Source organism: Leucopleurus acutus, assembly GCF_964270905.1.
Source record: "Leucopleurus acutus genome assembly, chromosome: 16".
NCBI classification, from domain to species: Eukaryota; Metazoa; Chordata; class Mammalia; order Artiodactyla; family Delphinidae; genus Leucopleurus; species Leucopleurus acutus.
Window position 1 is genome coordinate 60,308,835 of NC_139158.1, and position 12,491 is coordinate 60,321,325.

Genomic DNA, 12,491 nt, shown 5'->3' on the forward strand with positions numbered 1-12,491 from the left:
GAGCACAGCTCCAGCGATCGCCTGTCTGCGCGCCGCCGCCGCCAAGCCCGAGCGGGAGCCAGAGCCAGAGCCGGGGCCGCCGCCACCGGTGCCGGCTCCGCTCGGCCGCCCGCCCGCCCGCCCGCTGGGAGCTGTCCAGTGCTGAAACCCCGCACAGCCAGCCAATCGCGCCCGGCTGGCCGCCTGCCCCCACCGGGGCCCCTCGCTAGTGCCCCCGCCGAGCCCCCCGCCAGTCGCACCATGCCCCGCTCCTTCCTGGTAAAGAAGATCAAAGGGGACGGCTTCCAGTGCAGCGGGGTGCCGGCCCCCACCTATCACCCCTTGGAGACCGCCTACGTGCTGCCTGGCGCCCGGGGGCCGCCCGAGGACAACGGTGAGTGGGACCCGGCGGGGGGGTGGGGGAGAAGAGGGGAGGGGAGTTCGGGCCCTCCCCAACTCGGGCCACGAGGAGGGGTGCGCGCGGTAGGGAACCCCGGGAGGAGATGACCCTGGCTGTGTGCGCCCCCCGGGCTTCCCAAGGGCTGGGCGGGCGGGGCAAGGGCCAGGTCCGTACAAAGGGAAAGTCGCAGGGTCGGCCCATCCCGCCATCAAGCGCCTGCCCGGACTTTGAAAGTTGTGGCCCTAGATTGGTGCCAGAGTGAGGGGTGGTGAGAGAATGGAGAGAGAGAGGTGCCCATGAAGGGCTAGTGCTGGGGGGCTAATGCATAAGGCAATCTGAGGGTCCCCTCTCCGTGGTTGAGGGAAGGAGGCTGGTTGCCCGAGAGTGCTCCCTTGATGGGGAAGGTAAACCGGCCTGGACTACCAATCCCTGGGGAAATAGGGCTGGTTCCCTGGGGGTGGCTGGGGGCACCCTCTCTCCCTTCAAGCCTACTCCCCCTGGCGATGCCAGACAAGTGTCCTCGGGCCCCTCTCTCGGCAACTCTTTTGTTACCCTCAGCCGCACGCCTGCCAAAGGCTGGGCCTGTCCTGGGGACTGAGAGGAAGAGGGAATTTCTAGGAGGGGTTCCCCCAAAGTGGCTCCTGGTCTCCTGAGCTGCACTCCCTCCCCCTCCAGTTTCTCACTCCCCTCCAGAGACAGCCCTGCTGTTTTTTGTCAGTCCCCTACCCCCAACACACTCTATTTCTTTTCAGAGCAAGTGCCTTGTAGGGACAAGGGTTTGGGGGACGAGAGGTCATTCAGGCCCAGAAGGGGGTGATCTCTGGAGGGTGTGGAAAAAAATCAGAGACTGCTTCTGTGGACCCCATCCCCCATGAAGGGGATCACAAAGGGGTTCTCCTCTGATGGTCCCCACCAGGACAGGTGTCTGGAGCAGGGGCATCCCTTTGGCAGTAAGAAATCTGACATCACATGTGGCATCAGCTTTGGGGTGTGTGTGTGTGAGAGAGAGAGAGAGAAGGGGAGAGGAGGGGAGAGAAAAAGGAGAGAAGAAAGGACTGAAGAAGAGGGGGGAAGCTGAGATGGCAAAGGCAGGAGGGTGGGAGCTTCTGCCTCAGGGATTTCCAAGCACTTCACCCACATTCCATCACTCTGCCAAGCCAGGTAGCAAGAGGGCGCTGGGTAAAAGGCTCTGTGACCTCATCAAGGTCAAAGAAATTAGGGAGTGATCAGGGATACAGCTACAGCCCCTCATCTCCTGGCCTCCCCCAGATCCCCAAGAGAATCAACCTCCCTTTTTCTTTGCCCACATGTCTCATATTCTACTGTCCTCTTTTCTTGACCCCAGGACCTCTTGGGGTTGAGGACTGAAGCCCAGGGATATGGCTGGGCTTATCTGAGTGCTGGCAGGACAGAGGGTAGACCTGGGGCCGTGCCAGGGCTGGGGACCTGGGTAGAAATGGAAATGCCTGCAAGCCTGGGATGTGGATCCCTTGGGGAACTGACACAAAGCCCTGGGCTTCTGCCCGCCGAGTCCCCCTTGGTCCTGTCCCAGGCCAGCTGAGAAAACCTAGAGAAGCCCAGAGAATTTCTCATGCACAGCCAAAACTGCAGACTGTTCCTCAGGAGGGAGGCAGGAACGCCTTGCCTTGAATTCAGTCCAAAAAAGCTTTGAAAGGAGCCCCTGAGTGAATGGTGGGAAGCAGGGTAAGGGCAAAGCCATCAGCAGGGATGTTCTACCAGCTTTGATACCCTAGAACCATCCCTGTCCTTGGCCCTTTCCCCAAAGGGCTCCAGACCAGCTCCCTCTGGGGAATCCTGAGGCTGTCCTGATAGTCTGATATCTGGTCTGGAACTCTGGGAGGCCTGGGCTTTAGATCTCTGACTTGCTCTGTGACCTTGGGCAAGTGCCTTCCCTTCTCTGGTCCTCCGCCTCCTCAGCAGTGAAAGAGTTTGGATGGCATGATCTAAGTATCCTTCCAACTTTGACAAGCTCAGCTTCTGTGAAGGTCAAGTTTGGGTTGGGAGGCAGTGGAGATGACTGGATGTGGATCTAAGAGAATGCAGGGGGCCATTGTCAGGGTTTCTGTAGGGCTCCATTTACCATCTGATGTCTGGCTGAGGGTGGCAGAGTTTCTGAGGCCAGGCGTTTTTCTTGGCTTCAGTCTCTGCAGGCTGCCCCATGCTGAGGACAGGCACCCTGACCTGGGTGCCCTGGCAGTGTCTGCAGTAAATGGTTAGTGTCGGAGACCAGGGGGTGACCCTTCAAGCTCTGGTATGGCCAGGGAACACAGGGTCTGCCTTGTTCTGTTATCGGCGGCCTCTTCCACCCCTGGGGTGTGGCCAGATTGGGAAGTGAAGGCTCCCTCACTGCACGGGTGGATAGGGGTGCTGGGGGTCCTCAGAGAGCCTGCCGGCTCCTAGCGGTCCGTTGTCTCCGTTCTGCCGGAAATAACCTTGCTTAGCATTTGAGGGAAGTGTGAAAAATTGCTGAGCTGACGTTTTTCTCTCTCAGCGTGTGTAAGTGTGCTGGGTAAACAAGGAGAAAGAGAGGAGGGGGGGAGGTGAGGAGAGTGAGGGAGAGAAGGGGGGAGGAGAAAGGAGGGAGGGAAGGGGGAGGGCCTGGGGCTGGAGATAGTTCCAGTTATTAGAAAGATCCTCTTACAAGCCATCCCTGCAGGGTCAGGATGAGACTGGTGGGAGGGGAATCTGGGGAAGGGAGCCTATGAATGTGGAGGTCAGGGGAACCACAGGCTCCTAACTGATGAAGATGCAGGACCCCAAATTAAAGAGTGTACCCCCAGCTCAGGGAAAGGCTGGGAGTGCTGGAGAGTTCCTGGAGGACTCCTCCTCCTACACACACACACACATACACACACACACACACACACACACACACACACACACACACACACACACACCAGCAACGCTCTTCTTTGCTTCCTTACTCCCTTCCTTCTCAGCCTCCATGGGCTGGCCAGAGGGTGTGGCAGGTGCATCTGGTCTCCAGCCTCCCCCTGAATGCACAGAACCCCTAAATAGGGAAGAAGCGCCACAATGGGGAAGGTTCCAGGTCTCTCTGCGGAGCTCCCCGAAGAAGGGAGAGCAGATCTAATTCCGCCGTCCTCTCCAGTGCGAGGCCTCCTCCTCTCCTCCTGCGTCCTCCACTGCTTTCTGCCTCCACAGAGCCTTCCCTTCCCCTCCTCTCCCTTGGGTGATTCCGAGCACAGATTCCGTCTCGCGGTGAGATGCCAACTCACATCCTCCTAACCCTCTCAGAACCTCGCCCTCCAACTCTACGAAGCCCACCCCTTCCCAGGCCTAGGCCCCCATCCTGGGGAATGCTAGGGACTCAGCCACCTCAGTGTAGGCTGCTGCCCATCCCTCTGCATAGCAGTGGTCTCCATGGACCGGTGGACGTCTACCTCTCCTCACACCCTAACTCTGAAGTCCAGCTGGATGCCAGGTCCTCCTTCCTCTGCACCCCCACCCCATCCTGCCCCCATAACTCCTTCAGAGTGCATCTGACCCAGGCAGATGAGGGATCAATGCCAATCCAATAACGCACTTGTCTGTCCTCTGCAGCTACATTAAGCCTCCCCAGCAGCTGAGGAAGCGCTCCTACTTCTGCCCATAGGCTTATCTAGTGACCACATTATACCAGCACCCGCTTCTGCTTACCCCCTCTGATGGCTCCGGGGAGTCGCTCCAGGCCAGGCCTGGGAACCTGGCTGAAAGTCCCCAACTGCCACACATCTACCCCACACTTCAGAAAGCCCATTTGGGGAGCAGGGATGCAAAAGGGTAGCCCCAATCCCTTGGCAGAGGGAGCCCAGAGATGGCTGAGGAGGTACCCAAGGACACACAGCAGGCCCATATGAGTGTTCTACCCCGGGCATCTTGGTCTTGGTCCAGGTCCAAGGTCAAGATCAGAGACATGGCAGACGTCCAGGTTCAAAGTCCATGTCCAACGTCCAGTCCAATGTCCAGGTCCAATGTCCATGTCCAATCTTAGGTCTAGGACAAGGTCTAAAGTCTAGGTCCAAGGTCAATGTCCCAGGTTACAGGTCCACTCCAAAATTCAGAACAAATCCATGTCCAAGTTCAAGTTTCAATCCATGTCCGGGTCAACGTTCAGCCTCCAGGATCAGGATCCAGATCCAATTTCTAGTCCAAGGTCATGTCCAGGTCTATTCTCAAGGCTGGCTGGTTCACGTCTTAGAGCCACCATCAGCTTTCTCTGTGGCTCTGAACTAATCTTCCCTTACCCGAGCCCCAGTTTCTCTCTTATGAAAAGAAGCAGTCAAACTTGATCTCTTTCAGCTCTGACCTTCTAGGGACCCAAAAAATCTGATTTTCCTAAGAATTAGTCACTGGGAATGCGGAACAACAGGGTCCACGTGGGATACTGAATCTGGGGCCCCTGGTCCCCCCTAAAGCCTGGGGTCACAAGGGGGACATGAGGGGCCCAGACGGAGTGTCCACTCTTCAGACAGTCTCAGTTTGTGGCTTCTGAGAGAGGACAGGAGAGTACATCAAGTCCCTGTGGCAGCACAGCAATTTATACATCCCCATCTCTCACTCACACACACACACACACACACACACACACACACACACACACACACACACACACAGTGGGCAAATGGCAGTGAGAGCAGAGTGCTGAGGAAGGTTAGCTTCAACTGCCAGAGGCAAACCTGAGGCCAGAGAGATTACTTGCCCGAGATGACAAGGGCATAAATGGCAGACCGCATCACCCCTCCCTGGGGTCCTTCATCTACATGTTCCAGGGATCCCCACAGCCTGGAGGCCCTCTGGGGGGCATGCGAGACGCTACTGAGAGAGACGAGCCCCCCAGAACTCTTGGCCTCCTTCCAGCTGTGGGCTCCCCTGGGTTGAAGTGTCCACTGCCAGCCTTTGGCTAGGAAGGGAAGTTGGCATGGGCACCTTCTGGGGCACAGAGAGGGTAGGGCAGAAAAGCAGGGGGTCTGGAGAGACAATGTGCGTTATGCATGACAGCCAGTCTCGAGGAGGCCCAGAAAGGGCCCCAGAGACACCCTGCAGGGAGCAGGAGGCTGCTCCACCAACCAGTGCTGGGCAACTCCAGACCCGTAGCCACCATGCCTATCTCCACAACCCCTTGAAAAATCTTTCCTATTGATTCCTGCAGAGCTGTGGACCTCCCTGTGGGCCACGGGAATTGGGTCACAGTCAGGAAAAACCAGAATATGGGGGATTTCAGGAGGGAGGGATGGTGGGGAGGGGCCCTGGAATCCTCTCAACACTCCCTGGGTCTGAGACAGTGGGCACGAGCCCCGCACCCTACAGCCCTGGTTATGTTGGGCCAGACCTCACTCTGCCCACCACTCATCTGGACTCAGGGACCCCCCCCCCCCCAGTGGGCAGGTGTACCAGCTGCCAGGCCCTTGGAGGAGGTGGGTGTCATTTCTGGTCCAGTGCCCAGGGAACCGCTAACAAAGATGCTATAATAAGGGGAGGGGGAGGTACCAGCCCCTTTGCCCAGCTCTGTGAGCAGACAGGAGAAACTATTTTTATCCTGCTTTGCTGCTGACAGACCTGGCTTTCTGCTCAGCTGGCTGGAGCTGATTCTCGAGGCCCGAGGCCCTGGCACAGCAAGACACAGCTCTAAATAAACTCATGCAGCAGCCCCTCCAGCCCCCCCACCTAGCAGGGCCTGGCCCTCCTCAGGAAAGTGGGCCACCTGGGAAGCTGGCCCGTTACTAGGCCCCTCTCTTCTTCTGCTCATCTTGAGAGAGGGAAGTGGGATTTGGGCTGGAAATTCCCTGGAGGAAGTTTGCAACACTGGGAATCTGAGAGAGACTGGGAAAAGGAACACTGGCCTGGGAGTCAGGAGGCCAGCCTAGCTCTGGTGTGAACTTGCTTTGTGATCTGGTAAAGTCTCCTCTCTGGGCTTCAGCTTCTGTAGAACTAGGGCACCGGGGCAAGTGACCACCACACTCCCTTAGACACAAGCTAATATGCATAAAGCACCAAGCAGGGTGCCTTGTACACAGTAAGTGCTCAGTAAGTGTTAGTCATTACTTTTATTGATCATTTACAAAGATTTACAAAGGGCTGGTGCATTTTCTAGAAGAATAGCTTCTCCCCACCCCCAGTTCCCCATCATCCCATCAGACACAGGCCAGCTGGGTGGTAGTATTTGAAGAAACCCACCACCCTTTCCTCCCACCAATTGAAAATCTTCCCTCCCCTAGCAGGTCTCCATGCCTGCTCAGGGGTTTTGGAAAAAAACACAGACTCTGGAGGGTTTTGAGTCTTACTCCTCCTCCAGTGACCTTGGCAACTCGTCTCCCCTCTCTGGGCCTCTGGGCTTGGCGCAGTGCCTGGCACACGGAGAGGGCACAGGGGTAGCTGGAAGCAGTAGGAGCAGAAGTACTTCTCAGAGATGCCCCCACCCTCATCCCAAGGGGTCAGACAATTGGAAGAGACAATGTCTGCAAAGCACCCAGCACCCGATTTCTCATAAAATTCCCTTGCAGAATTTTTTTTCCCTTGCAGAATTTTTTAAAAATGTATTCTGGACCTTCAGTCTAAAATATCAAGACTCTTGAGTAGGGAAAACCAAAAGTCATTCTCAGGTGACATGTACATGACATCTCTACATCTCCAAAGTGTTTCTAAGCCTTCCCTATAGCCCCACGTCACAGGAGTGGCTCTGTTCCCTATCCCTCAGATGGGCCACTGGGGCCCAGAGAGGCCTTGTGACTTGCCCATGGTCACACAGCTGAAGTATGAGTAAAAGAGCCAGGATGAGAGCCAAGTCTCTTCTCTCTGAGTCCCGGGGCCTCCCTGCCTCTATCTGGACCCAAACAAGAGAGGCCTGTCTCACCCTGTTGGCTGGGGGACCAGCAGCTCAGCCTTCTACAGTCACCTGTAAGGCAGAGGAAGGCACCCAAAACTTGTCTGAGTTCCACGCACAGAGTCAGAAGAGCATTGCCTATAGTGTCCTAAAGGATTCTCCAGGGTTGAGGCCCAAAGAGGTGAGGTTGTTTGCCCAAGGTCACACAGCAGCCTAAGATACCCATGTGTGTCCCCTTCACTCTCTAGCAGATTAGAAGGATATCACTAGGCGATGTAGTGACAATAATAATGACAATAAAACTACAGCTTGAGAGGCTACTGTGTGCTAGGCATTGTACTAAGTATTTTACACCATTAATTCATTCAATCCTATTACGAGTTCCTTTATACAGATGTGGCACAAAAAGGTTAAATAACCTGCCCGAGGTCACATAGGTAGGGAGAGGTCTGTGGATCTGAGAATGAGGTGGAGTTGACGGGGTTGGGGGATGGGGGACAGGACAATGGGCATCACTGAGGGGTCTATTCAGCCACGACACAAAGAGTGTTTTTAGAGCATCCCAGTCAACCTTCTTCTGGTAGAGACAGAGTCCAGAAAGGTTAAGCAACCTGACCAAGGTCACAAAGTAAGTTAGAACCACCTCTGCCAACATGACCACATAAATTCTCATACAACCCTCCACGCCCACCCCACAACCCATGCCAAACTCCGCAGCTGCTGGCCATCATGTCTGGCCCCACAGTTCCTGTCTGGAAGGCAATTTCACATCTGTCCCTAAGCTGAGGAGGAGCCTTTGTTTGAGGCGCCCCTATTTCTACAATATATAGAGATTCCAAGCGACAAGAGAAAGGTGCTGCAGTACTACAGGCCACCACCAGAGGGAACCACGGAAAGAGGGCCCTGCTGCAGCGAGGACTGCCCGGTCCATTGAGCTCCTACCAACGTGGGTCACCAGAATTTTTCTCACCAGACCATGAACCAGAAATTACACATCTTGGGTGAGGAAACAGTGGCCCAGGTTGGAGCTGCAAAATGTGTCTGTGCAGTTGCCAAGAAAACTGCAGCACAGAAACCCATCCGGGGAGATTTGTTATTATTATTCATAATAACAGCCAACATGTGCCAGGCCCTGGGTTGGAATCCCGTCTCTACGTTACTAGCTGTGCAACCTTGGGCACGTTACCTAACTACCTTATGCCTCAGTTTCCTCATCTGTAAGATGGTACCAACCTCAGAGTCATGAGGGTGGGATGCATTCGTGCGTAGAGCTTTTAAATAGTATCTGATATATAAGTGCTCCAGGAGTGTTGGTTATTATTTGTTCACTTTTCACTTATTGTTTGCTTATTCACGGACTCTGCACTGCAAACTGTATGGGTTAGGTGCTTTTATTTTCCCCCATTTCACAGCTGGGGAAACAGAGGCACAGAGAGGTCAGTTTGTCCAAGATCACACAACAGGGAATAGTAAAACTGGAACTCAATCCAGGTAGTCTGGTGCCAAAATTGTGCTCTTAACCAATATGCCATCCTTCCTTAATAACAGCACATGCAAGGCACTGGCCACACGATCAGTGACCCCCTCCAAATGCATTCTATACTAGCCCCACACCCAGAGAAAGGCGCAGAGATGCAGAAAGATGCACAACTTGCTCCAGGTCACCCAGCTACAATCAGTGTCGGGAATCAAGTTGTCCCAAGACCAAGGAGACAGAATGGTCTATGGCAGACCCTGCTGGGCCGGGGATTGAGGCTGGCCTGGCAAATCTTTATCTCCCATTCACCACCCATTTCACAAATACTTATCAAGTGTCCACTAGCTGGGGCACTGGGGACAGGAGGTGAACAACCCAGCCATGGCCCCTTCCTCAGGGACCTCCCAGCATGTGGAAAACAAAAGGAGCAGTGCAGTGGGTTCCAACTCTTGTTCCACCACTACCACTTGAGCGAGTGGTAGTGGTGGAACAAGTACCACTACCACTCTGAACCTCAGTTTTCCTTATCTGTAACACAGGTATTTTTGCGATGATTCAGCGAGGTGATGGGAGTGAAGTACTTTGCACAGAGCCTGGCACTTAGGAAGTGCTCTGTAAATATCAGCTAGTATTACCATTATCATCAGTAATTACAACAGGAAGAAATACAGAAGGAGAAAGAGGGAGTCTGGGTATGCCCAACAGGTATTCAACTCAGTCTGAAACAATACTCCCTGAACGTTTTGGGGCTTTAGTACCAGGCCTGATTCCTGGAGTGGGAGGTAGGGGTACCTCCAGACCAAAGGAGGGGAAGATGGGGTGCTGAGAGGCTGAGCACCCCCCATTATAAAGCTGCCACCACCAGTGCCCTCTCTGCATCTGACTACAGTGCCCCTCCCTACTGAGTCCTCCACCCCCGCAATCCCCAATCACCTCTGTGTTCAGAGGGCCCTGTGTGGGCAGCTGAAGGGACAGACGGAAAGAACGGGTACACCATTGCTTTCCAGGTTGGGGGACAGTCTGCACACAGACTTCACCCTGTGACCATCCCGAAGTGCCCTATGAGAGGCAAAAGAGCGAAGGCTGAATCAGGCAGGCTGTTTAAGGGGACGAAAGCTCTGAATCCAGTTCCCTGCTTACAACAGAAACTCTCCTGGGAGCCCAGGCCCCAGGGGCTTCAAGGAGGGTGCTGGGACCACACAAGGCCCAGGGAAGCAGAGACAAATCAGGGCGGCCCCTGCCCTGGGAAAGCCCCTGTTGCATGCCCTGGCCCACCCACCACCAGTCACTGGATCCCAAATGGAAAGGATTTCTGGTCCAGCTCTAGAGAGGAGCGAGGGGTGGGGGGTGGGGGGGCGGGAACGAATCTCATAGGGGGACTCCAGAAGGCTTCTAGTGGAGCAGGGAGCAAAACAGGCTCGGGAGCAAGTGCAAGGAAGTTCCCTTCTTGGAGCATCTATTACATGCCACATACGTGACCTCTTTTTAATCCCCCAGCAACCCCGGGAGGTGGGTCTAACAGGATTGTGATTCTCTCATACAACATATATTCTTTGCACACCTCCTTTGAGCCAGGCACACAGATCCCATCCGGGAAGCTCACAGCCTGGTGGGGGAGGCAGACAATTAAATAATCTTCAGTGAAGTCGCTTTTTCAAGCAAGTAAAAAGCATAATTATAATAGCTAACATTTATATAGCAATTCCTGTGTGTTCTCTCTCTCTCTCTCTCTCTCAATTTCCTTATATGTAAAATGGGGATTATAACAGGATCTACTTCATAGGGTCTGTGATGATTGAATGAGTTAACATGTGTAAAGCATGGTGGCAGAGCTTGGCGCACGGGAAGTGCTTAATGCATCATTCTCATCACTTTACTCAGTCCTTCCAAAGACCCTGGGAAGGAGTGTCCGATCATAAGCTCCATTTTGCAGATGAGGAAACTGAGATTCAGGTAAGTCCTAGGACTGGAACTGGCAGAATGTTGCTGGAATAAAGAAAGCCTGGACTTTAGCGTCAGGCTGCCAAGGTTTGGATCCTGGCTCCATCAATTACTAGTTGTGGGCTTAGACTATACGCCTCAGTTTCTCTATCTGTAAAGTGGGTGCAATAATAATACCTTCCTTGCGTGGCTGTGAGCATTTGACAGTCACCACAAAGCCAGTAGAACTTGACCTCATCGCGCTCCACGAGGGTGGGGTGCGGTGATTTTTATTGCGGCCCACGGAGGAAGGATCCGAACTCGGCAGCCTGACCCCCAGAGCACAGGCGCAGGACAGCGACTGCTATCGTACAAGCAGCCGTCACTTCCCTACAGCGGCCACGTGGACGCCTCCCAGGCGCCTCACCTTCCCCGCTTCCGTCTCGCCTCCTCCAGGTTACGCCCCGCACTGCCTGCCCCCCAGCAGCTACGATGCGGACCAGAAGCCGGGCCTGGACCTGGGGCCGGCCGAGCCCGCGTACCCGCCGGCGGCGCCGGAGGAGTACAGCGACCCCGAGAGCCCGCAGTCCAGCCTGTCGGCGCGCTACTTCCGCGGGGAGGCGGCCGTGACCGACAGCTACTCCATGGACGCCTTCTTCATCTCGGACGGGCGCTCGCGCCGGCGGCGCGGCGGGGGCGGCGGGGATGCCGGGGGCGCGGGGGACGCCGGAAGCGCTGGGGGACGCGCGGGGACGCCGGCGGGCGGCGGGCATCGGCACGCGTGCGCCGAGTGCGGCAAGACGTACGCTACGTCGTCGAACCTGAGCCGCCACAAGCAGACGCACCGCAGCCTGGACAGCCAGCTGGCGCGCAAGTGCCCGACGTGCGGCAAGGCTTACGTGTCCATGCCTGCGCTGGCCATGCACGTGCTCACGCACAACCTGCGCCACAAGTGCGGCGTGTGCGGCAAGGCCTTCTCGCGGCCCTGGCTTCTGCAGGGCCACATGCGCTCTCACACGGGCGAGAAGCCGTTCGGCTGCGCGCACTGCGGCAAGGCCTTCGCCGACCGCTCCAACCTGCGCGCACACATGCAGACGCACTCGGCCTTCAAGCACTACCGCTGCCGCCAGTGCGACAAGACCTTCGCGCTCAAGTCCTACCTCCACAAGCACTGCGAGGCCGCCTGCGTCAAGGGGGCCGAGCCGCCCCCGCCACCCCCCGCCGGCCTCGCCAGCTGAGCCTCCCGACATTCCCGGGCCCCCCCCCCACCTGCGCCCTCAGAGTCCCCCAGCTGCGTTCCCCTGCCCACGCCCCTCGTGGGGACCCTGCTCCCAGACCGGAACTTTTCTCTCCACCCCTAACCCAGAACTCGCTTCCGGCACTGACTTCCCCAGTACATCCCGACCCACATCTTCCTTACCGGCTACCAAGATTCGAACCTTGACCCCTTGTCCACGCCCTCAAGGCTCCCAACTCAGGCACCAGGTCCGCACCTTTCCCGGGCCCTAGAGCCGGAATTTTCTCCCCCCCCGCCCCCAGACTCTGCACCTCTCCCCTTCTAACTTGCCGACCTTTCCTCTCATTTCTGAGCTGAGTCTCAGACCGGTTCTCTACTGGAGCCCCCAATGTAAGGCCTAAACCCCCTTTGACTCACGCCTGCAATGGATGCCCCATCCACACCAGGACACAGGCCTGAGGGATCTAATCTTCGCTCCTCTTGGAGTCCCCACTCAGTCCCTGATCCCCTCCTCACCTCGGCTTTAGGTCCAGCCATTCACACACCACCACCCCACCTTCTTCATCCTCGGGGGGCCTTCTCACCCATCCCCACCCCTACTCTCTCCAGATCCCTCATTCCACTAGCAGCTCTCACC

General features: G+C 56.1%; 1 protein-coding gene across 1 annotated transcript; it reads left to right on the top strand.

Annotated features, from left to right (window-relative positions):
* Nucleotides 1-240: 240 nt before the first annotated feature.
* SCRT2 (scratch family transcriptional repressor 2) lies at nt 241-11,855 on the top strand (the record flags this gene model as incomplete). Its single annotated transcript, XM_082856198.1, has 2 exons — nt 241-373; nt 11,074-11,855. The coding sequence occupies 2 exons, from the start codon at nt 241-243 to the stop codon at nt 11,853-11,855; spliced, it is 915 nt and encodes a 304-aa protein (XP_082712324.1).
* Nucleotides 11,856-12,491: the final 636 nt, after the last annotated feature.